Genomic DNA, 25,822 nt, shown 5'->3' with positions numbered 1-25,822 from the left:
TTTCTAGTGAAATCCTTCCTTGAAGCTAAACTAACAGAAGACATCCTCAGACAAATCAAGGGGTTGCAGAAACAACCTCTCTACATCCAAGTGGTGAGAGATAGAAACTTGATATTGGGTTGGCAACAGCTCTCGATTCCAGTGATGAGATCTGGGGAAGTCCCCAATCTGATTAGTTCTCTGGAGGACATTTCCCAGAAGAGTGGAAACCTAGTCTGTCTTGGCCAAAAGGGGGCTATGGTCCCCCTGTCTTTGAGCTTCAAAGCCTTCTCTATCAGCGGAAGCAGAGATATGCAGATCTAAGACCCTTGCCCCATGAACGGCAAAGGTGACCAAGGCTAGTTTGCTGAACATCTGCTGTTTGGAGCAGAAGAGTGGGACCATCTTGTCCCAAGGAGATATGAACAGATCCACCACAAGGGTTCCTAGCAGCAGAGGATCTGGTTCACCACTCCTTGATTCATAGACCACTTGTGCAGTTGCGAGGACTGACTCAATCTATCCACCAACACATTCTCCACACTAGACAGGTTTTGAAAACTGTTCCATGAGAGATGGCCCAGCCCCTCAGCTGGACAGCTTCCTGCAACAGAAGCTACATGCCCATACCTCCCTGCTTCTTGATGTAATACATCGCCATGTGATTGTCCATTTGGACAAAAACAAAACAACTCTGTTGGACAGCCGATGTCAGAAAGTCCATAGAGTATATCAAATCACCTAAAACTCCAGAACGTTGACCTGATACAATCTTTCTTGGGTGGATTGAGTGCTCTGAATGCAGAGTCCATTTATAGAGTACCCCAACCCAGACTAGATACATCTGTTGTGAGGACAATTTGGATCGGAATAATTTGGAAAGGGATACCCTTGGCCATATTGGAATTGTTCTGCTACCAGGACAGTGTGTCCTGGAGCGATTGGGTGATCCAGCAGCAGTCTCTCAGATCTTGCATGGCCTGCAGTCAGTGAAATCTTAAAGTCCATTGGGATCTTCTCGTGTAAAGATGTGTCATGGGAATCCTTTGCACCATTGATGCCATGAAGCTCAACAATCCTAATATTTGCTAAGCTGATGTCCTGCTAACTCTTTTGAATCTCCTCTGCTGCAATCATCAGAGCAGCAGCCCTTTGTTGCAAAGGCCCTGGCTTGAGTAGGTTTAGCAGTAATCCAATACACCTCAACTGAGGTGAAGGGCAGAGGTGAGACTTGGGGTAGTTGATAACAAATCCTAGTAACTCAAACACTTGAATGGTCTTGTGCATGTGTTCCTTGGCTCCAATCTGAGATGCACTCTTGGCCAGCCAATTGTCTAGATAAGGAAACACAAGCACCCATAGGTGTGCTGCCATCACAGCAAGGCATTTAAGACTTGTGTGGCAGACACCAGCCCAAACGGCAGAACATGATACTGATGGTGTTGGTTTCCTCCAGAAACTGGAGATACTTCCTGCAACTGGGAAATATCTCTATGTGAGTATGGGCATCCTTGAGATTGAGAGAGAGCATAGCCAGAGTCTTTTTTGCAGAAGGAAAATTAATGCTCCCAGGGAACCCATCTTTACCTTTTCTCACTTTATAAACCTGTTCAAAGCCCTTAGGTCCCCCTGTTTTTTTCGGAATCAAGAAATACTTGGGAGTAGAATCCCTACTCTCTTTGCCCTAGGGGCATACTCAGCCCCTTTGTGGTCAAGAGGGAGGTGAGCTCCTTTAGGAGCAGTTCCTTGATTTGACGACTAACCCCAAGATGGCTCTGGGAATAGATTTGGTGGAAGACCAAATAGGTTTAATTTCTATCCTCTTCTGATAATACTAAGGACCCATGCTCGTTCACAGATTTCCATAAAACAGTAGCCTGCCTCTAACTGGGAAGTCCTCTGGCACAGGTACAGGGATCCTGGCCATGTTCTCTACAGTCCAGTCAAAACCCCATCCCAGGAGATGACTGGGTTGCTGTCTGGGACTTAGGCAATCTCTGCTGCCTTGGATGGGTGTGAAATGCCTGCTAAAAATGGGATGAAGGGAGCACAGGATAGTGCTGCACAGGAATCACGAATCTGCACCACTGCATGCTTAACCCTATCTCTGAAAAGAGTTATTCCAGTGCATGGTACATCAAGTCTTTCCTGCACCTCAAATTGGAGATCTCAGCCAAACAAGTCTGCAAGGTCTTATCCCCCACAGCAGAGATTCTTGATGCCACATCAAAAACATTGTAGGTCGAGCAGACCCCACACTCCATCCTTTGTTCACCTGTGTCTGGAGGATGCCTTGCTGCTTTTGAGGAAGTTGCTCAGCCACTCCCTGCACTTCCTTCAGGATATTCCACATGTACTGGTCCATGAAGAGCTGGTAGGCTGCTATGTGGGCAATGAACACAGCCTCCTGAAAAACCTAACAGAATCCATGGCTCTAGGATCCCTCCCCCCAGAGGCACGGAGGATTGAGGATTCTAGATCTCTTGGTCTTTTGAGAGCGGATTCAATGACCCCAGATTAGTGTGGCAGCTGCTGCTTGTTGCATCCATAAGCATTTTAGACTAGATAAACCAATTATGTCTTATTTATGGGAGCCACTGTAAGAGGGTTTTCCCACATCCTCATCAAAACCCCATTTAGGATCTCGTGAACTGGACTGCCATGACCTCCTTTGGGGGGGGGGGGGGGGGGGAGATCCACAAACTGCAAAATATACATCACTTTTTTCCTGGACTCTTCCTCCATTTGTAGTATAAATGGGATGGCCTCTGCTACTGCCCTTACAAATTCTATGAAGGAGTTGTCTTCTGGTGGAGGAAAGGAATTGGAGGTAAGATCTGTAGATAGTATTCCTGGAGGTATGGCTACGAATACGGAAACATTTCTGAAGAAACAATGAGTGTCTGACTCATTGCGGTCTTCCGGTGAGGGTACTCTCTTGGCAATTTGTCCTCAGCCAATGGGTGCCTGGATCCCAAGAAACTCCAGTACAGTGAAGAAGTTTCCTCACCCAAGGAACTAAAAATCAGCAGTGGGCCAGTTGCTATTGACCCAGATGCTCCACTGGGCATTGGTGTTGCCATAGGCATTATACCAGTGCAAAATCTCCACTGAACTGCTAAACCGTGTATACCATTACATCAAAGAATACAACACGTGGTAAAAATGTATTGGGTTGAAATTATATCAATTACTGCCAAACATAACCAGACCTCATATAATTGGAGAGAATATTTTGTACTGACTCTCACAATCGAATATACCACATATACTGAACTTTTAGTATGTTTGTGGTTCCTCTTAGGTTTTTACAATCATCGGTCATGGTTAAATGCTCTTATTTTAAGAAACCTCTATTTTTTAAAGAAATTTTTCTTCATTTTTAAAGCATTTTTTTCTTTTCTTTCTTATTTCTTTCTTTTTAAAAGAGCTTTAAATGTATTACTAGCAGCTATATGAACACTTATCTTTAGCGTGAGTGATCAAAAAACGCTGAGTTCATGAGCTCATTGCTCTAACGCTGAATCCATTAACTTTGTGCCCAAACTTTATGCCCGACACGGCTCGTGTTTCTTTATCGCTTCTTCAGGGGCATGACAATTTCTTGTTCAGCATTTCTTCATTTTCACCCTGCTTAAACAGCGTAACGCAGGGTGAAAATGAAGAAATGCTGAACATGAAATTGTCATGCCCCTGAAGAAGCGATAAAGAAACACGAGCCGTGTCGGGCATAAAGTTTGGGCACAAAGTTAATGGATTCAGCGTTAGAACAATGAGCTCATGAACTCAACGTTTTTTGATCACTCACGCTAAAGATAAGTGTTCATATAGCTGCTAGTAATACATTTAAAGCTCTTTTAAAAAGAAAGAAAAAAGAAAGAAAAAAATGCTTTAAAAATGAAGAAAAATTTCTTTAAAAAATAGAGGTTTCTTAAAATAAGAGCATTTAACCATGACCGATGATTGTAAAAACCTAAGAGGAACCACAAACATACTAAAAGTTCAGTATATGTGGTATATTCGATTGTGAGAGTCAGTACAAAATATTCTCTCCAATTATATGAGGTCTGGTTATGTTTGGCAGTAATTGATATAATTTCAACCCAATACATTTTTACCACGTGTTGTATTTTTTGATTATACCAGTGCAGGCATTTATGCAGCGCCAGCAAGCGCCTGAAGGGAATCGAGCAGTGACTCAGATTTTCCATGCTCTCAATACCCTTGATGCCTCAGTAGAGAAATCTTGCATCGCCCTTTCCATAGCCTGCTGGATCCTTTTCTCCAGCTCCTTCTTGAAAATCACTGATGCCAACGCTGACTGGGAAACCGTAGGGGTGGCCACATCTTCCATGTAACCAAGAAGTTGATCACTGGCAGACACCAGGACCAGCGGAGATTGTCACGAGCCCTCGGTATTCTTAGAAGATGAGCTGTCCTCATCGTGGGGGCTGCTTCTGGACGTTCTCAGCCAGAGCCAGACCATCCCTGCCCCTAGCATCTAACATCGGTGGAGATAGGTGCTTATGTTTCTTTGGCTCCCCTCGATGCTCAGGTCCAAAGATGAGAACCAAACGACTTCTTTGACTGGGTTCCATACCAGCCATCGATGCTGAGGGAACAGATAGTTGCCCCAATACCAATGGCTCACTTTCCATAGATGCAGCTCCAGGGTTCTTTGATGTTGATGCCTCAGATTCATTGGTCTTCCGGTGCCCTAACAGACATTGCATGAAGGACCATTGTCCTTTTGGGATCATCTCCAGACATCATATGCAATACCCTCAGGCACAGGACATATTTATCATGATGATCCATGATAGACATGGTCCTGCTGCACCAAGGGCATCACAGAAACCCAGAAGACATGCCGGAATGAAATAAAAGTAAAGCAAAATTGAACTCAATGTTGGCGGAAGGCTGATTGCTGGCAGGCACTGACACAGCCCCACCACACCATGGAATGGCAGTAAATAAAAACTTAGGAAAAACATTGAAAAACCTTACCTAGGGAACTACAAGGGAAGAGACCGCAGAGCTCCACAATGAACAGCAAGAAGAGGAAGAACTTGCATGAAAACACACTAAATTTTTAGAAAAAAAAACAAATCCTCAAATCGCAGCTTACAGGCTCCAAAGCAAGAGTAATGAAGGGATCTCATGTAGACACATAGTATAATGGCTATGAGCTTGCCCAATGAGGCTCAGCCAACATTCTAGAAACTTTGACATAGCTTTTCTGTTCTGGGCTTCATCAGATGTCGTCATCTAAATATAAGGACAGCCATCCTGCTTGTTCTCAGAGAATTATGCCAGATGAGTACTGTTTCAAGTCTATAATGGAGTCCCCCTGAAGAAGCCATGTTTATTGACGAAACAAGAGCTCTGTTGGGATCCTATTTAATATATCTTTGTGAATTTTGCTGCACTTCAGTTTTCTGAAGGTCTATATAGATTGTTTTATAAAAAGGATTGGTTAGCAAGAATATTATGGTTATGATAATGTTTTTTTTTTTTAAATAAAGTTTGAGGTTTTGACTGTTAAATGGCCTTGTAATGATTACTTTTTTATACACTGCTCTCCTTGTTTCATCATTGACAGCAATGCATGCATGAACTAGCTGTTTTTTCACTCAATTTTTTCATGTTTTTCTTCTTTTTGCTTTTTTCAAAAATATATAATTGGAGCGCAAGTTAAACCTTATTGATTTATTTTCACCATCTCCACTGGGAATTTACTTCATGCATTTACCACCCTTAACATGAGAAAATATTTTCTGATGTTCCTGAATCTACCCTAATGGAACCTCATACTACCATCTCTTGTGCTAGAGCCTTTTTGCCTTTGTCATCTTTTGCCCCAATTATACCTTTGAGATATCTAAATGTCACTCCTATTCTTAGTCTAGGGTATACAGATCTGGGTCTCACATCATATGTTTTTTGGTGCAGACCTGGAAAAACTTTGGCAGCTTCTTTGGATTTCCAGATTGTCTATATGCTTTTGGAGGAATAGCCTCCAGCACTGGATACATGGAACAAAGTTCTAGGTGAAGCCTCATGAATGATCTGTGTAACTGAGCCAAGGATCCCAAAACGCTCTCCTAATACTAAAATCACATGACTTGTTTAATTTCAGGTGAATACTCAACAACAATAGTGAAATGTAAGCATATAATTGACACGTGTTTTTGATGTACAATTAAAACAAAATTGTGTTTCCTGTTATTGGAAAATCAACAGTGACCTTTTGAACAAAGTGATCACATTAATAAACACAGAAAACATGACAAGATAAGCTCTCAGTTCCAAAAGCAATGGAATCCATTCAATGGCAAAAAAGTCATGCGAGCACACAACTATAATTACCTGAAATTATTGTACATTTTGTCTGCAGACTGCAACAAATGTTTGCTAAACTTTTCCAACTGTGGGAGAGTTGAACCACTTTTAAGGTCTTTGAACCATCTTTCTGGAAGATACTCTACAATCTAGTAAGTCAAAACAGAAATATTACATAAAAATTAGTTACAAATATATCACTGTACAAAAGGGTCAAAACAGTTTATTTTCAGGATGTCCTCTGAACTGCCTGAAGCAGCAGCAGCAGCAGCTGTGCAGGGAAGTGAAGGTTAGGGATGTACAAAAACCATATTAGCATGTGGATTTGTAACTGTTCAGTATAAAATTTTTCATGCTGAAATTACCAATTACCTAATTTAGGAAACACCACACGATTCAACTGCCTCTTCAGTACTCATAGTTAATTGGAAAATGAGAAACGTAAGCTTGAACATCTTCGTTTTTAAAATGGAAGTTCCCCTAATTCCTATGTATTATGCAGAGAAAATGAATTCACTTCTAGTTTTGTTTTCTCTGCTCATGACATCAGAGAGCTGATTGGACACTGCAGATCTCATAAGCAGGGAGAATACAACCTAAGCTGAATAATATTTGATGAGCAACACTTAGTGTAAATGATTGCCTTTTTTTAAAAAGTCAAACATTTTATTTTTGAAAAAAATAGCTCACTGTATAGAGCAGGAAGAGCGGGTTCTAGGGGTGATTGTATCTGATGATCTTAAGGTGGCCAAAGAGGTGGATAAAGCAACAGCAAAAGCCAGAACAATGCTTGACTGCAAAGTCAAGCTGAATAGTCAGCAGAAAAAGGGAGGCGATATTGCATCTGTATAAGTCCCTGGAAACCAGTATCAGTCCAGAAGGTGGCTACTAAAATGGTCAGTGGTCTTTATTTTAAAACATATGGGGATAGCCTTGAAGATCTAAACATGTACACTTTACAGGAAAGCCAAGATATAGGAGATATGATAGAGAAATGTAAATATCACAAAGTTTTCCATGCACAGGAGGTGAGCGTCTTTCAATGGAAAGGAGGCTCTAGGATGAGGGGTGGTGGATGCATAGAATGGCCTCCCAGTAACTGAATTTATGAAAGCATGGGATAAATACAGGATTCTTCTGAGTGATGGGAATTATAAAGCTCAATTAATTGTTCGGTTGGGCAGACTAAATGGGCTACACTGTGTTTTTCTGCCATCATGTTTCTCTGTTTCTAAATCAGAATACTTGCTAACGGAAGGCAAGTAGACTGAGTCAAATGATGGAGAGCGACTACTTAGGAAGAAATGGCAGCACCATGCAAATCTTGACCATATCCTTTGTGACTAATAAGAAATATTATCTGCTAGAAAGCACCAGTAATTCAACGATTCTATGAGCTGAACAAATAGCTACTAGGAAAACATTTTTCAAAATATGCGCTTTAGGGAAATGTCCTTAGACTCAAACTGCGGACCCAACAGAAAAGACAATAACAAATTCACATCCCAAGATGGAATGGTAATGCCCAATGTTAACGCCTCTTAAAAAATGACTCACATCCAGATGTGAAGATGAAAGCCTACCCAAAATATGCTCCCTATAGCATGCAAGAGCTGAGACATGCAGCCTCAATGGATTAAGGAGCCAATGTGATAGCCATGCTGATCCTACTGTGGGTTTTTACTCTGGCTTTAGTGTGGGTTTTTTGACGTTAAACTAACTTCGCATATAATTCAGGTTTCAGCACTGAAAAAACTCACGCTGAGAAACCCATGGTATGCTTAGCACGGAGGCATGCATGTTAGCTATTACAGAGCAATGCAGAGAGCCGTTTTAGCAGGCAGACATTTTAATGCATATTTTTAACATGAGAAATTTAACGCCAGGGTTAGAACAGGAGTAAAACTTAAGTTGTTATGTATAAGTGCTTCTCTGTGACAAACATGGATTACATACTTTTTTTTTTTAATGGTTTGGTACATTTAGCGGGTGAGCCAAAGAATTAGAGCAGCAGAAACTTTAGAGTAAAGAAGAAAGCGGGAAGAGAGAGAAAGAAGGCACTTTATCACTGAAGAAAGGAGGGTCTGAGGGAGCAGGCTGTCGTGGCTCAAGCTGTTTGCAGAAGGGCTCATAGGCAGCGGATATTTTGCCTGAGGACAACACTGCTGGGGTTATTGGAGATGGATGTGGTGCGGACGTATAGACCGAGCTCCAGGGCAATCCTCTCTCTATGAAGAAATCAGAAATTATATTGATCCACTAATTGATGGTGGATGTGCCATTCCAGGCTTGGTCAAGTTTCTCGCTACCTTGCATTTTCTTGCCATTGATTCAATCCAGAATACAGTGACTGAAGTGGCTGGCTTGGACAAGTCATCATTTTCAAGGCATTTCAGTCAGGTATTGAGGGCTTTGATGAAACAGCTCAGGGAGTACATCAAGTATCCACAGCTGCTTAGAGAGTGGCAGGAGGTAAAGCCTGCTTTTTCAATATAGCAGGCATGCTGAATATGAGTGCAATTGATTGCACCCATTTCGCTCTCATCTCCCCACTTGGTAGAAATGGCAGTAACAGAAAGAATTTCCACTCCCTGCACAAATGAAGATCCTCCGTGTTGTCTCCAAGTTTTTCCGGAAGTAGCCATAACTCCATCTTTGCGCAGCTGAAGCTGGTTCATAATTTCACTGAAGGGAAATACAGCAGAAGCTGGCTGCTCGGTAAGTTTGAAAGAGAAGTCAAACCAAAGTATAAGCTAAAATGTTAAAATGTAAAGCTCTCTGGGGAGGGTACCAAAAGCAAAACAGTGCACACTTTGTGGTGCATGGCTCCAAAAGCACACACTATTCTGCTATGCACCCACTTGCAAAAAGAAAGGAAAAGTAAAACAAAAGTGAGAAATGCAAGTCTAATGCCGTCTAGTGTCTACCAGGGAACCAGCAAGAATAGTGCTTTGAAATGTTGGTGCATAAATACTCATAGGAAGAGAGGAGATCAGCATCAGTGGCATGAGGAGTAATGGCTCAAGTGAGGCGAGGCAGTTGGCAGCAGATGTTTTACTGTTCTCCATGCAGGAGGTTCCTAATGCAGTGCCCCCTTACTGTTCTGGTATGGGTGGGGTTCAGAGACAGTCATTGGTAGTCTAGCATGGCAGTTGACTGTGAGATATTTATTGCATTTCATTGGTTGTCAGCATGGGCCTAAAACCAAAAGCCTGATTGACAGGTATGTGCCTGCAACTGGCCATGGAAGAGAACTGAGGGAAAATCCTCAGTAGTCCAGTGTAGGGTTGGGATAGGTCCAGACGGAGTCATCAATGGTCCAGCTTAGGGTTCAGCATGGTGGGACTGTTCCTTGTGGATATGGCCTCAATCCATGGCTCCAACAATGCGAGGGGAATTGCTACATTCCATGGTTTCAGAGTAAGACTATGAGCTTGCCTCCTTGGGGAACATGGGCCTGATCACAAGGGTAAGGATCGTGTTCATTTCCCATATAGACGACTCCAATCCTCGTAGGACACCTACAATGTCATGGCTCTTTTGATGGCTGCATCTGGCTCGCAGACAAATCTTTAATAAAAAAGTAAAAATCTAACAAAATCCCCCACCCTCCTGACGCCCCCCCCAAGACCTCCAAAATTAATTTACTACAACCCCCACCCTCCTGACCCCCCCCCCCCCCCAAGACCTGCCAAAAGTCCCTGGTGGTCCAGGAGTGGTCCAGGAGCGATCTCCTGGACTTGGGCTGTCGGCTGCCAGTAGTCAAAATGGCGTCGACGGCCCTTTGCCCTTACTATGTCACAGGGGCTACCACCGCCATTGGTCGACCCCAGTGACATAGTGAGGGCAAAGGGCCGTCGGCGCCATTTTGACTACTGGCAGCCGACAGCCCAAGTCCAGGAGATCGCTCCCGGACCCCCACTGGACCACCCGGGACTTTTGGCAGGTCTTGGGGGGGTCCGGAGGGTGGGGGTTTGTAGTAAATTAATTTTGGAGGTCTTGGGGGCGTCAGGAGGGTGGGGGGTTGTGTTAGATTTTTACTTTTTTATTAAAGATTTGTCTGCGAGCCCTGGACCCCCGCTGGATCACCAGAGACTTTTGGCAGGTCTTGGGGGGGGGGGGGGGGGGGTTAGGAGGATGGGGGGTTGTAGTAAATTAATTTGGCAGGTCTTGGGGGCGTCAGGAGAGTAGGGGGTTGTAGTAAGTACGGCTCTCATGGAATTACAGTTTAAAATATGTGGCATTCATGGCTCTCTCAGCCAAAAAGGTTCCCGACCCCTGCTCTAACTCAATCCACCAACACATTCAGGCCAATGCAATATTGTGTGCTGCAGCCAGTGCACGGCTCAACATGCGATTGGACATGCATTTTGGGCACGCGTCCGTAACCCCTGATGCAAAACAGGGGTTAGCGCATCCAAAACGCATATCCAATCAAGCACACAGCTAATAGTGTTCATCACAGGTAAATTCATGTTGATGAGGCTATTAGCTATTACTCCCTGATTTAAAAAAAAAAAAAAAAAAAGTGCACCCAACATGCATTTTTTTATTCTAAATAATTAACGCCTGCCCTGGCGCAGGCATTGATTCTTGAGGAGCATAAAAAGTTTACAGAAAAGCAGAAAAGAAAATTAGGTCTTACCTCTGATAATTTTCGTTCCTGTAGTACCAAGGATCAGTTCAGACTCCTGGGTTTTGCCTCCGCACCAGCAGGTGGAGACAGAGCCAAACTTGTCAGGCTCTGCATATATACCAGGGTGCCACCCACAGCCTGTCAGTATAACGTAATGTCAAAGCAGAAAACCCTGAACCGAACACTAACTAAAAACCCCCGGGAGATTAACCGGAGAACCCTGGGCTCACTGACTCCAACGAGGGCCCTGCCCCAAAAGAGAACCAAGCATATAGCAACTGATCTGTGAAAAGAAATCCCCCAATATCCTCACAATTAACAAACCAGCGGACTCTCCGAAACTGAGAAATTATTGAGGGCGGGACTCTGGACTGATCCTTGGTACTACAGGAACGAAAATTATCAGAGGTAAGACCTAATTTTCTTTTCCCTGTACGTACCGGATCAGTCCAGACTCCTGGGATGTACCAGAGCTGAGATTACTTGGGAAGGGATCCGGAGAGGCCCGCTCTTAAAACACTTGCTCCGAAATTGCCTTCCCGTGAACCCTGGACATCCAGACGATGACGACGTGCAAAAGTATGCAAGGATTTCCAAGTTACAGCCATGCAGATCTCCTGCGGAGAAATCTGCATACACTCCACCCAGGAAGTCACCTGGGAATACGTCGAATGGGCCTTGAGACCCTGCGGGACAGGTTTACCACAGAGTAAATATGAGGAACCTATGGTCTCCTTCAACTAGCGAGAAATGGTGGTCTTGGAAGCCATATTACCCCTTTTTGGACCCTGAAAGAGCACAAAAAAAGGTGATCTGATAATCGAAAGTCATTAGTCACCTCCAAGTACCGAAGAAGAGATCTATGGATGTCCAACTTTTTCAGCTCCCTTGACCCTGGATCCACCCTCAGAAGATCCCCAAAGGTAGGAAGATCCACCGACTGATTCAAGTGAAACGAAGAAACCACTTTCGGGAGAAATGAGGGAACCGTGCGCAGCGTAACCCCTGCTTCCGAGATCCACAAGAAAGGCTCCCTACAGGACAAAGCCTGAAGCTCTGACACTCGACTGGCAGACGAAATTGCCAACAGGAACACCATTTTTAAAGTAAGATCCTTAAGGTTTGCCCTTTTTAGAGGCTCGAAAGGAGGAGCACACAGCCTTGAGAACCACATTCAGATTCCAGGAGAGGCACGGAAACTTCAAGGGCGGACGCAGATGAGACGCCCTCTTCAGAAAACGGTTCACATCGGGATGTGCCGCCAAGGGTCTTCCTTCGAAAGACCCCCGAAACCAACCAAGAGCCACTACCTGCACCCTCAGAGAACCACAGGATAGACCTTTAGCTAGACCATCCTGCAGAAAAGCCAAAATAGCTGAAACGGATGCCCAGGTAGTGTGAATTGAACGCTCAACGCACCACGATTCGAAGACCTTCCACACGCGTACGTACGCCAATAAAGTTGACTTCTTACGCGATCTCAACAAAGTAGAAACCACCGCGTCAGAATAGCCTTTGCTCTTCAGACGACGCCTTTCAAAAGCCATGCCGCTAGACAAAAGCGATCTACCTGATCGAAACACACAGGACCCTGATGGAGGAGATCCGGAAGGTTCGGAAACCGCAGCGGTCGCTCCACAGCTAGGTTGAGGAGATCCGCAAACCAAGGCAGTCGTGGCCATTCAGGAGCCACCATAATGACCTCAGACGGATGAGCTTCGATACGCCGAAGTATTCTGCCGATCAGGGGCCAAGGAGGAAAGACATACAGAAGAATCGAGGCGGGCCACGGTAACGCCAGGGCGTCCACCCCTTCTGCTCCCGGTTCTCTTCGGCGGGCAAAATACCTTGGGGCCTTGGCATTCTGAAACATCGCCATCAGGTCCATAGCTGGCGTGCCCCATCTGTCGCAGATGAGTTGGAAGGCCTTGTCTTTTTTTTTTTTTTTTTTTAATTTTTTATTTATTCATCTTTTAATAATATACAAAATAAACTTTTGCATTGAAATACAGAGAATTAATTGGTAACATAATTTACTCTCTAGACATAGAGGGATTATAATTAACAAATCTGGAAACTTCTCTTGTTACATAGGAAACATTGGGGGGGTTGAAACAGTACTAAGGAGATTAAAGGAAATTGTTTTAAGTCATTCTTTAGCATCCTTAACCTTACCCTTAATACACATACTCCCTTCATGATACACTAGGTTGTCTCCTCCCATCCAAAAAGGCCCTAAGTTGGTCAGGTAAAAAGAAAATATAAGTGTTTCTGATCAGCTTTATTATGCACTTACATGGATAGCGTAGTATAAAACTGGCTCCTAGTGCTTGAGTTTCAGATCTCATTAACAAAAAAGCCTTTCTACGCTGCTGCGTAGCTTTAGTTAAATCTGGGTAAACAAGTACAGGTCCACCGCAATATAATTCATTCATATTTTTAAAATAATTTTTCATTATCTTTGAAACACTAGCTTCATCATAAAAGGTAACAAAAAGTACAGCCCTGTCCACAATTTCAAGAGTTGAGTTTTCTAGGTAATCGGTTAAATTTTGTAAATCCAACCTTTGAACATTTAAAGTCCCAGAGACAGAGTTGTTTCTTTTAGGTAGGAAAAATAATTTTTTAACAGCGGGAATCTCATCTAATGGAATCTTTAAAGTCTCCATTACGTATTTCTTAAAGGTCAATAAGGGAATCTCACCCATAACAATCGGAAAATTTAATAACCTTATATTTAGGTGCCTCATAAAATTCTCTATAGATTCCAGTCTCCTCGACGTGCTCGCCCTTTCAGTTAATATAGTGGCATTTATACATTGGAGACTTTTTATTTCTTCATTAACTTTCTTTAAAGATTCTTCATGCTCTTGGAATTTCTGCTGATTTTCTCGTTCCTGTGTCCCAGTTTTAGCTACAATCTCGTCCAGTTTTAAGGCCTGGTTGTCTAGTTGGTTTGACATCCTCACCATGAAGTCCCAGATTGTATCCAGAGTAACAACTGCTGGTTTAATAAATTGCTGTGAGAATGATTTCCTTACCCCACTTTCAGCAGTCCCGCTACTTTCTCCCGATGTTGAGGGGGTAATAGCTCCTGCTTCCCGTACTTCACCTCTCAGCGAAGCAAACTCTTGGGTTTTCGGTTCATCTCCAAGCAAACCGGCGCCTTCTGGGCCACCCAGCCCGGCGCTCCCGGTGACATCATCGGGTAGAGCCTTGGCTCCTCGACGCTGACTTGCGGCAAGGCTCTCAGCGGTGTTTTAGGAGTTGGAGGGCTCAACGAAAGCTCCGCAGGAGAGTAAAGCGCTCCTCTCGCCTGCTCTCCAGCAGGGGTTGAGACACTCGATATGGGTAAGGAAGAGGCGAACTCAGATATTAAACGCTGTCCTGTTGAAAGGTCCGAGTCTGGTGGATATACTCGGACCTTACCTTTCCTCTTGTGAGGCATTTTTAGACACAGAAATATTGCCGAAGCTCACTCTAGAATCTTGGTAAGACAGAGCAGGAAAAGTTGCAACCTCTCAGGATGCCATCTTGGTTCCGCCCCCTGGAAGGCCTTGTCTGACAGTTCCCACTCTCCTGGGTTGAGATGATGGCGGCTCAAGAAGTCGGCGTGAATATTGTTGACCCCTGCTATATTGGACGCCGCTATACTGGACAAGTGCCGCTCCACCCACTGGAACAGCAGGCGGATCTCGAGGGCCACTGGCTGACTTCTGGTTCCCCCTTGATGGTTGATGTAGGCCACCACTGTCGCGTTGTCTGAGAGGACCCTGACTGACTTTCCCCGGACCAGAGAATGAAACGCCTGCAAAGCCAGACGTACCGCCCTGGTCTCCAGCCGATTGATCGACCAGCGTGCCTCGGTCGCGGACCAGCTGCCTTGAACCGACTTCCGTAGACACACCGCTCCCCAACCTCAGATTCTCGCATCCGTGGTAAGCACCATCCATTCGGGAGTCTCCAGGGGCACTCCCCGGAGAAGATCGGTCGGGGAGAGCCACCACCCGAGGCTGAGACGAGCTGGCCTCATCAACGGTAACGGGAGATAAAATTGTTCTGACACCGGGCTCCAACAGGAGAGCAACGCGGACTGTAAGGGTCACACGTGCGCGAAAGACCAGGGCATCAGGGCCAGCGTTGAAGCCATGGAACCTATCATCTGTAGATAATACCAAACTGTTGGCGGTTGTTTCAGGAGTAAAGACTGCACCTGCCCCTGCAATTTGCGGCAACACTCCAACAAAAGAAAGACCGCCCCTTGGCGAGTATCAAACAGTGCTCCCAAAAACTCCGGAGACTGAGAGGGAATGAGATGACTCTTCGTGCTCTTCACCACCCAGCCTAGGGAATGCAACAACTGCATTACTCGAGTGATCGCCGACCGACAAAGGGACACTGACTTCCCCCGAATCAACCAATCGTCCAAGTATGGGTGTACCAGCAATCCTTCCCTCCGAAGCTGTGCCGCTACGACCACCATGATCTTGGTGAAGGTTCGGGGAGCTATGGCTAGCCCAAAGGGCAAGGCCTGGAACTGATAGTGCTTCCCCAGGACGTAGAACCGGAGATGTCTCTGGTGATCCTCCCTGATCCCGATGTGAAGGTAAGCCTCCGTGAGATCCAGAGATGCCAGGAAATCCCCCGGCCGCACTGACGGGCCGTAACGTCTCCATGCGAAAGTGCGGGATCCACAGACATCTGTTGACACCCTTGAGATCCAGTATGTCAGTCGAACCGCTCGACGCTTGTCTGCATTTCTGTAAGGAGAAGGGAAGAATCGTGGATGGGGCTGACGAGCAAAATCTAAGGCGTAGCCGTGTTTTATCACCGAAAGTACCCATTGATCAGACGTTATCCTGGCCCAATCCTTGTAGAAGAGAGACAATCTGCCCCCTACCCTGGGTACCGAGGAATGAGCCGTACGTACATCATTGTGCGGGGCTTAACACCGGAAGAGGACTGGGAGGAGCCAGGTCTGCCAAAACGCCTGCCCCGAAAGGACTGAGTCTGCTGACGTCCCGTCCCGTCCCCCGAGCGAAAGGAGGAGGAAGAGGAAGGAGTACCTGGGCGCGAGAACGAGTCCTCTGATTGCCCCTGAAACGAGACCTAGAGGAGAAGGAGGACCTGGAACGTGATCTGTCCTCCGGAATACGATAGCCTTTATTCTCCCCCAGTAGCTGAATCATATCATCCAACTCCTTTCCGAACAGCAGCTTACCCTTAAACGGCAGTTTGGACTTGGACGCACCGTCCGCCGACCAGTTCCGCAACCACAGAAGCCGCCACGCGGAGACGGCCGAGCCATGGAGCGTGCAGAAGTTCGCAAAAGATCATAGAGGGCGTCCGTACTGTAGGCCACTACCGCCTCCAGGCATCCGGCCTGTCGAGCTTCCTCTTCCTACAGGCCCTCATTGGCCAGGAGCTGTTGGACCCAGGGTAGCCCGGCTCTGAGCGCGAAATTACTACAAATTGCTGCCAGGGCTCCTAGGGCCGAGACTTCAAAGATCTTCTTCAATTGAATCTCCAACTTCCGATCCTGGAGGTCCCTCAGAGCCGTGGTACCCGTGACTGGGATGGTAGTGCGCTTCGTGACCGCTGACACAGCTGCGCCCACCTTAGGAACCTGCAGGACTTCCAAAGCGTCCTCCAGTAGTGGGTAAAGCTTGTCCATCGCCTTCGAGACCTTTAACCCCAAATCCAGAGTGTCCCATTCCCGAAACAGCAAATCCATAGCTGAAAAATGGAAGGGGAAGGTCGTATGGGGGCCGCTCAGGCCCAACACCACCGGATCCATGGAGCCTATCCGGGACTCTTCTGGAGGAGTGGCAATCCCTAACTCCTCCAGGATTGCTGGTATGAGGGGTCCCAGTTCGTCCCTATGGAATAGCCGGATGACCCTGGGATTGTCGCCCTCGGAAGCTGGCGACGGATCCCTGTCTCCCTCTACCCCCCTCGGGGGTGGGGACAGATCCTCCAAGTCCTCCTGGTCTGATGTATCCTCCGACGTATCCAGATCCTGTGTGGGAAGGGCCCTCAGGGACCTCTTCGCCTGCGGCGCTTTGGTCGGGGCCCCCCACCGGGGGCGTACCTTAGTTGCTGTGTGTGGCCCCTCGGGTCCACTTGCTGACGCTGAGGACCTTTTGTGTGTCTTATGGGCCTTAAAGGCCCTGTGCATGGCCAAAATGAACTCTGAAGAAAAAGAGGAGCAGGAGACGTCTGAATCTGAACCAGTGACGTCCCCTGCTCCGTTCCCCGAGGGTCCCGCGAGTGAAGCCGGCCATGGGAGGGACCTCTGAGGGGACAGGGAGGGCGGCAGCGAATTTCTGCCTCCCCCCCTCCCCCGATAGCCCCGCCGCGATTGGGACCGGCGCCAAAATGAAGGCTCTTGCCGTGCTTGGTTGCCCTGACTTGGGGGGAGGCGCGGAGGAAGGCCCGACCTTGACGGCCATGGTGCCCCACTTCACTACCGCCCCCCACACAGCTCCCGAGGAGGGTCCCTCATCGCCAGGGATGCAAGCTGAACAAAGCCCATCCCTGGACAGCTGCATGCATGCCAACCCGCAGGCCCGCACAGGTCGCGCCATGTGCATTGCGGGTTGGCCCGCGCTGCCTCGCTAGAAAAACGCGAAAAAAAAACCAACCAAAATATCCAGTACGCAGTCCGGCCCCGAGGAGGAGAAAAAAAAAAAACGCCGGACCACCGCCGCAGAAGAAAAAGAAACCAGCTTACCTTTTTTTTTTTTAAAGTGACGTCGTCCCTCGGCGAGTGCTGAAACAGCCTGGTTGGGGTGACTGAGCCGGGCTCCTTGGTATCACCCCTGCTGGGCCAGTTCTCACCTACAGGATCGTCGACCCTAAGCCACAGCCGCCTGGCAACCAGGGGGGGATGGTCCCCTTGGGACCTGGCAACCCCCTGGGAGGCTCAGACCCCCCTGGGAGGCTCAGACCCCCCTGGGAGGCTCAGACCCATCCTGTTCTGAAGAAAAATTATCTGCACTTTTTTTTTTTAAACTTTACTAACAGGATAGAAGGAATAAACAATTTAGCTACCAAATCCCTTCCACTCCTAACTAACAAACCAATCCAGATCAGTAGAGACTGTGGGTTAAGCACCCAGCACCTGCTGGAGACAGAGATATACTGACAGGCTGTGGGTGGCACCCTGGTATATATGCGGAGCCTGACAAGTTTCGCTCTGTCTCCACCTGCTGGTGCGGAGGCAAAACCCAGGAGTCTGGACTGATCCGGTATGTACAGGGAAAATACTGCTTTTCTGTAGTCCCTCTGACTTAATATTGTGGCAATATTAAGATGGAGGAACCAAAAAAGAACCGTAAAAAAAAAAGTGCCGGCAGTCAGGTCAGGAAAACAGACACTCAATGAACGAGCATCCATTTTCCTAACCTGTGGCTGTGCATAGCTTACAAAAATGGACGCTCATAAAATTGAGAGTCTGTTTTCTTAACCCGCTGACAGCCTTTTCAAGGACAAAGCAGTAGGACAAAGTTGATCCGGGTCCTCATGCAGAAGCAAACCCTGATAGATTAGCTTCCCCGTAAGAAGGAAGTCTCAATGGTCTTCCATGCAACAACCTCATGAGATCTGCATATCATGGGCACTGCAGCCAATCCATAGCCACTAGAATCACCAGACCTGGGTTCTCTGAAATACTCTGAAGCACTCTCATGTCAGACCTTAATCATCTTCAGATTCTTTTCTGCCCAAAAGAGTAGTAGATCACTTCTAAGGACACCTGAGGATTTTTAGTGTCTCCCTGATGAATTATGAATGTCACCACTATAGTGTTTTCACACATTACTGACTGCCTGACCCATAAGTATTGGAGCAAATTTCTTTTTTATCTCCAAACAAGTGATGGACCAACTTTCTTCCCTCTGGTGTCCACTAATCTTGAGTCATCTGTCCTAGATAGTATGCCCCTCAGCCCATCAGATTGACATCTATTGTTATAGTCACCCAAGCTGAATTGCAGAAACTCCCAAGTTCTGCAATTCAGCCACCATTGCAAGCTTATCCTAATGGATTCCGGAATGGATAACCTCAAAGAATAGTTCTGAAACTGAAGATTTCATGTGGCGAGCAAAGTTCTCTTCAAGGACCTCATGTGAGCTCTCGCCCAAGGCACTCTGTCCAGCACCACTGCCATGAAACCGAGGCGAAGAAGATAGCATCATATGGTCAGGTCACTGGCAGATAACGCAAGAATATGCCGATTCAGCTTATGGATTCTTTGTTCTGTCAGAGGAACACAGCCGGTCAGAGCTCCAAGATATTCCAGAGATTGAGAGTGTTGCAGACTGCTCTTGGAAAAACTGACTATGCAACCTAACTCTTGAAAAAACATAAACCACCTTCTGAGTAGCCAGTCCACTTTCCTGATTTCACCTTTATCAGCCAGCTGTCCAGATAAGGATGCACCAAACCCCTTTCCTTGCGCAGCACTACCCCCATCACTTTTGAAAAGATTCTCATAGCTGTGATTAACCCAAAGGGCTACGCTCGGAACTGAAAATGCCTTCTTAGTACTGCAAACTGAAGAAAGCACTGATGAGCCACCCTTATTGGAGTGTGGAGATAAGCCTCTCTAAGGTCCAAGGAGGTCAAGAATTCGCCCTTTCGCACTGCCATAATCACAGACTTCAATGTTTCCATTCTGAAATCCCTTCATAAATCTGTTGACCCATTTCAGATCGGGAATGGGACAATAGGATCTCTCTTTCTTTGGAGCCACAAAATAAATGGAATATTGACCTTAACCCCACTGGTCACCTTGGGATTGAGATTAGTTCCCTTCAAGTTGAGGGGTCTTCCTAGTGTCACTCTTACAGCTTCTCGCTTTCTGGTGGAATGATGGGGGAAGCTATAAAAGCATCTGAAACAAGACAGAATTCCAGGGTGTGATCTGTAAAACCCAGTGATCTAACTTAATTTGAGCCCATCTCTGGTAGAATTGCAACAGACGGCTGCCTATCGCTGGAACCAAAGATAAATCCCTCAAATACTAATTGAGCAACTCTAGAGGCTCCTGAACCTGAGGGTCTGTCCTTACTTCCTCTCTTGCTTGAACAAAAGGACTGATATCTGCCAAAGTTTCTAGATCTCCAATTAGCAGCATTACTTCTGTGCCTAAATCTCCTGGAATCCCAAAACCTATTCTGGGGCAGAAGAGAAAGTGAGGAACTTCTTGACTTGTCTTCTAGAAGTCTAGGATTTTACAGTCCCCCAAAGCTGCCAACATTTTTTCAAGATCTTCTCCAGTTGTCCCTTAAAGGGAAGTTTTGTCAAATTGGTCTTACATGTGAAGTCTGCTTACCAATTACGCAACCAAAGTAGTCTCCTAGTCACCACTACATAAGAACATAAGAACATAAGAAATTGCCATGCTGGGTCAGACCAAGGGTCCATCAAGCCCAGCATCCTGTTTCCAACAGAGGCCAAAAACCAGAAGAAGTAAATGCCTGTACCAAACCAAAACAGGCATCTGCTAAATAAGCTGCTCCTGGTTCCAGCTAAGCAGACTCATCCATTATTATCCTGCACAACCTGAACCAAACACAAGTCTGATCGCACCGCTATAGAGATGTATGTCACTATATGAAGAGCCATACTAACTGCCTCAAAGGCTTAAGAACATAAGAACTGCCATACTGGGTCAGACCAAGGGTCCATCAAGCCCAATATCCTGTTTCCAACAGTGGTCAATCCAAGTCACAAGTGCCTGGCAAGTACCCAAACATTAAATAAATTAAAAACTACTATTGCTTAGTAAACTCCATTAATTCTGTAAATGCATTCTGTTAAAGTTTGGTAAATGTATTCTGTTAAATTCCTATCGCCTTTCTCTTCTCCTAGTTGTACATTTCCCTGTTTTATTTTAACTGCAATTGTTCTCGCTTAGCCCCCGTTACTTGTTCTTTTATTGTAACCTATTATCATGTCCCCTTGTTTATTGTAAACAGGCATGACACAAATGTCTGTTTATATTGTTCGCTTGTATTGATGGTATCGTTCCGTGTCCATCCAATAAAAATATATTGAAAAAAAAAAAAAGAAACTAAAAATGCTACTATTCAAACAAGCCTATCCAGAATATATCCCCCTTCCACCCCATCCCTGCACCGCCTCATGGTGATCACAACCTCCTTATATTAAGGAACTAATTACACTGTTAACTTATGCTTGTTCCTGTTATGTTAATCTTTCTTTCCACGCTGCTCCTTGTTATCCCCTTCCCAGTTCGCTTTCCCTGTTAACATGTATTTTCAAGCCTTTTGTTCAAATGTAAACCGGTATGATGTCCCCACTAATACCGGTATATAAAAGTTTCTAAATAAATAAATGATGTGATACCTATCACGAATGCCGGTATAGAAAAAACTTAAATAAAATAAATAAATTACCATAATAGCAGTTTATGGATTTTTCCTCCAGGAACTTATCCAAACATTTTTTAAACACAGATACACTAACTGCTGTAACCATCTGGCAAAGAATTCCAGAGCTTAACTGTGTGCTGAGTGAAAAAGAATTTTCTTCAATTTGTTTTAAATGAGCTACTTACTAACTTAATGGAGTGCCCCCTGGTCCTTCTATTATCTGAGTAAATAACCAATTTATATTAACTTGTTCAAGTCATTTCATGATTTTGTAGACTTCTATCATATCCCCCACCCCCCCCCCCCCGTCATCTGTTCTCCAAACTGAACAGTACTAACTTCTTTAGCCTTTCCTAACAATGCAGCCATTCCATGTCCCTTATCATTTTGGTTGCCTTTCTCTGCACTTTCTCCAGTGCAATTATATCCTTTTTGAGATGCAGTGACCAGAATTGCACACAGTATTCAAGATGCAGTCTCACCATGGAGTGATACAGAGGCATTATGACATCCTCTGTTTTATTCACCATTCCCTTCCTAATAATTCCTAACACTGTTTGCTTTTTTGATCGCCACAGCACACTGAGCCGACGATTTCAATGTATTATTCATCATGATGCCTAGATCTCTTTCCTAGGTGGTAACTCCTAAGATAGAACCTAACATTGTGTAACTACAGCATCACTTTGCATTTGTCCACGTTAAATTTCATAGAAACATAGAAACACAGAAATGGCGGCAGAAGAAGACCAATCGGTCCATCCAGTCTGCCCAGCAAGCTTCACACTTCTTTTTTCTCATACTTATCTGTTTCTCTTGGCTCTTAGCAACCTTAGGTTCTATTTCCCTTTCACCCCCACTATTAATGTAGAGAGCAGTGATGGAGCTGCTTCCAAGTGAAATAGTAAGTTTGATTAGTTGGGTAAGCGGCAGCATAGCTCTCTGCCGTTGAAGCAGAGAGCAATGCTGGATATGCGTGAAGTATTAGTTTTTCTTCTCCTCTGCCGTTGAAACAGAGCTATGCTGGATATGCATTGAAAGTGAAGTATGCCTTGAAAGTCACATTAGCTATCATTAATTTCATCAGCCATTTCGAAGTCCAATCTTCCAGTCTCTCAGGGCCCTCCTGCAATTCATCACAATCCGCTTGAGATTTACCGTATTTTTTGCTCCATAAGACGCACCTGACCATACGATGCACCTAGGATTCAGAGGGGGAAAATTTAAAAAAAAAAAATTTGTGCTAAACCGGCTCTGCGTCTGGGCGTCTTATGGAGCAAATTAGGGGAGTGCATAGCTTTTTTTTTTTCTCCCCATTTTGTTTTCAGGTCTGGGGAGGGTCATTTCAGTCCACTCCCCAGATCAGAAAACTTTTCTTTCTCTGGGAACCCTCCCCCCCCAAAAAAACCCCATCCTAACCCTTTAAATTAATTAACAAACCCCACCCTCCTGACCCACCTCCAAGACCTGCCAAACGTCCCTGGTGGTCCAGCGGGGGTCCAGGAGCAGTCCGGGAACGATCTCCTCGGCTTCGGCCGTTGGCTGCTAGTAAACAAAATGGCGCCGACGGCCCTTTGCCCTCTCCATGTCACTGCCAATAGCAGCGGTCGGTCCCAGTGACATAGTGAGGGCAAAGGGCCGTTGGCGCCATTTTGATTACTGGCAGCCGACGGCCCTTTGCCCTTACTATGTCACAGGGCCTACCACTGCCATTGGTCGGTCCCAGTGACATAGTGAGGGCAAAGGGCCGTCAGTGCCATTTTGATTACTGGCAGCTGATGGCCCAAGCCCAGGAGATCACTCCCGGACCGCTCCTGGACCCCCGCTGGACCACCAGGGACGTTTGGCAGGTCTTGGGGGAGTCAGGAGGGTGGGGGGGGGTTTGTTAGATTTTTAGGTTTTTTTTTATATTCGCTCCATAAGACGCACATACATTTCCCCCCCACTTTTGGGGGAAAAAAAGTGCGTCTTATGGAGCGAAAAATACGGTAATTACTCTACATAATTTTGTGTCATCTGCAAATTTGATCACCTCACTCGTCGTACCCCTTTTGCAGATCAAGATCCTTGGAAGCTCCCTGGGCCAGTCACTGCTCAATTGAGGGAAGGAGCACAAGGCTTTTACCTCAGGAGTAGCCACTTTTTTTTTTTTTTATGTCACATCTAAGGTTCTGCTCAACTGAGGGAGGGAGAACTAGTCTTTCAGGAGCTGCCTCTGAAAGTACTTTTCCTATTCAGCCTACAAGATGTCAAGTCTACAGCACAGCATACTTGCTTACCACCTGCTGGAGACAGAATACTGGCAGGCTGAGGTCAGCACGGGTGCATATAAGGAGTGACATCAGTGAACCTGTTAGTCTCTGTCTCCATTTGTTGGTTTGTGAACATAATGCATTTGAATGCCCAGACTTGTCTGACTGGATGAAATAGGAAAATTGCCTGTCAATTTTTATGCGACTGTACCTGGTACATATTCATTAGGGATATCTTGAAAGTCAGACCAGTTAGAGAGGGCACAGAACAATATGCATACCATTGCTCTAACCAAGTTTCCATTTTCCAGCAGCAGTTCAGGAATACTTTCTTCAAAAAGGGCTAAAAAACTGCAGCTATTTACAAAATTCTACATCAATTCTGTGGTAAATTTGCATAATGTTTCACATTACTATATACACTGTCTTCTTTTACTGCAAAATGTGTTCACATATTTTCATTCTAAAAATATTTTCCAATCTGTATCCATCTGGTTAATATATTTCTCTCATTTCTCTATTTTACTTTTGTCCCTTTTAAAATTTTCATTCCTTTTTCCTTTCATGTCTCTCTGATCTCAAACGTGCTCTCTCGCTCTACACTTTTCATTCCTTTTGCCCCTTCACATTCTCCATTTCTAGTTCCCACTTTCCCTGCCACCTGTTCTTCTTTCCTCACTCTTAGATAAATTTTAAGACCCGCAGACAGGCGCACATGTGCACACGTTTGCCGGCACATGCACATGGTCGCAGTGATTTTATAACATACACACACATTATAAAATCGGCTATACATGCATCAGGTGCACACGATTTTATACTGATGCGTGCATCTGCGCACAAATGGTGACTCAAGTGCATAAGTGGGGAGAATTTTTGTTTGTGCGCCAACCTGTTTCCCCAGTTTGATCCCAGTTTGCCCCAGTAAAGGAGAGGATTTCCTAAACCCTCTAGCTAACTTGCCTTCCTTTCACCCTATTAGCCCCGAGCCTTAAAAACCCGCCAACTAGCCTACTTTTTTTTTGTTACATGACTTACACGCTGTCAATAACAGAAGTAAAGTTACATGGTAGGGGAGTCCGGCGGGTCCTTGTGCGCATAAATACTTACACGCAGACCTCGTGGTGCAGTTCTGGCCCGCTCATGTCCCACACAGACCATGCCTACGCTCCTTTTGGTGAAAACTTTTTTATGCACGTATCGAGAGATACATGCGTGCCGCACAGAGTCACGCACGTATCTCCCGGCTTTGGGGCACTTAGAGGTTTTAAAATATACCAGTCTTTCAACATAAACAAGTGATGAACAATGTATAGTGTTAAATTACTAAGTTCCAAGGGTCCTAATTTCAAAATATTTTTATCTATTCCATGTCTACACAAATGTAGTTTTGTCAGGATCTATGCATTTTTTTTTTAAGTAATCAATGTGAAGGTAATCTAAACATTTTCAACTGTGAGGCAAAACATAAGAGAAACAGCACTATAATCTGCACAATATGGATACTTTCTCCTTTTCCACAAATACGGAAGTTTGTCAAATTACATTCACCATTGCACTTATCAGCAGAGCCAGTCCAGTGGTAACGCTCTGCTCTGCACTGATGTGCAGAAGACATGGGTTTGACTCCTGGGCCAGGACTGCTGCAGAAGAAATGCTCCCAGTCAATGGTGGGGAGGTAGTCTATTACTGTACAAATCAGACATCTCATGACTAGTCTTAGGTCCACATTAGCTGGGTTCCGGAAGCAACCATGGTTTGTAGTAACCAATCAAGGACTGTTGTGATGGCTTAGCCAAGCTGAGGAAGGGGATATAAAATAGGGGAACCCCTATTGCAAATTAAGCCCAAAAGAGGCCAGTTCTGATTGAGCTGGAAGCCTAGAGGAGGAAGAGGAGCAAACTGCTGGGCCAAAAAAATTTAAAAAGATTTTACCTTTTGACATTTCTCTACATTACTGGGTCCAGGCTGTGCATTAAAGAGTATCAGTAAAAGGTAACGATTTAGTAACTTGTCCATTCCAAGTTCATATAATACTTCTTCCTGTATCAAGCCATCCCAACAAAAAATATTGGAAAGTAGCTGAAACAAAGGTATAGCATGAGTTAAACCAGTGATGGCAGAACTACAACACAGGTGGAATTAGCAGTTAAGCATTATTTCCCACCAGATAGCATTAACACAGGGAACAAACCATGATAGGGTAAGGGGTT

At 45.3% G+C, this 25,822-nt stretch overlaps 1 protein-coding gene across 3 annotated transcripts in view; it reads right to left on the bottom strand.

Annotated features, from left to right (window-relative positions):
• GCFC2 (GC-rich sequence DNA-binding factor 2) overlaps window positions 1-25,822 on the bottom strand; it is a 118,062-nt gene that overhangs the window by 6,231 nt on the left and 86,009 nt on the right. For all 3 annotated transcript variants that reach the window (XM_029596043.1, XM_029596041.1, XM_029596044.1), the window contains 2 exons: window positions 25,545-25,691; window positions 6,349-6,470 (listed from right to left, as the gene is read on the bottom strand). In XM_029596043.1, coding sequence (XP_029451903.1) covers window positions 6,349-6,470; window positions 25,545-25,691 — 269 coding nt within the window. The remainder of the gene's footprint in view (window positions 1-6,348; window positions 6,471-25,544; window positions 25,692-25,822) is intronic.

This window comes from Rhinatrema bivittatum, chromosome 3, assembly GCF_901001135.1.
Source record: "Rhinatrema bivittatum chromosome 3, aRhiBiv1.1, whole genome shotgun sequence".
NCBI lineage: Eukaryota > Metazoa > Chordata > Amphibia > Gymnophiona > Rhinatrematidae > Rhinatrema > Rhinatrema bivittatum.
Note: the sequence above shows the minus strand (reverse complement) of the source record. Positions and strands in the feature narration are given on the sequence as shown.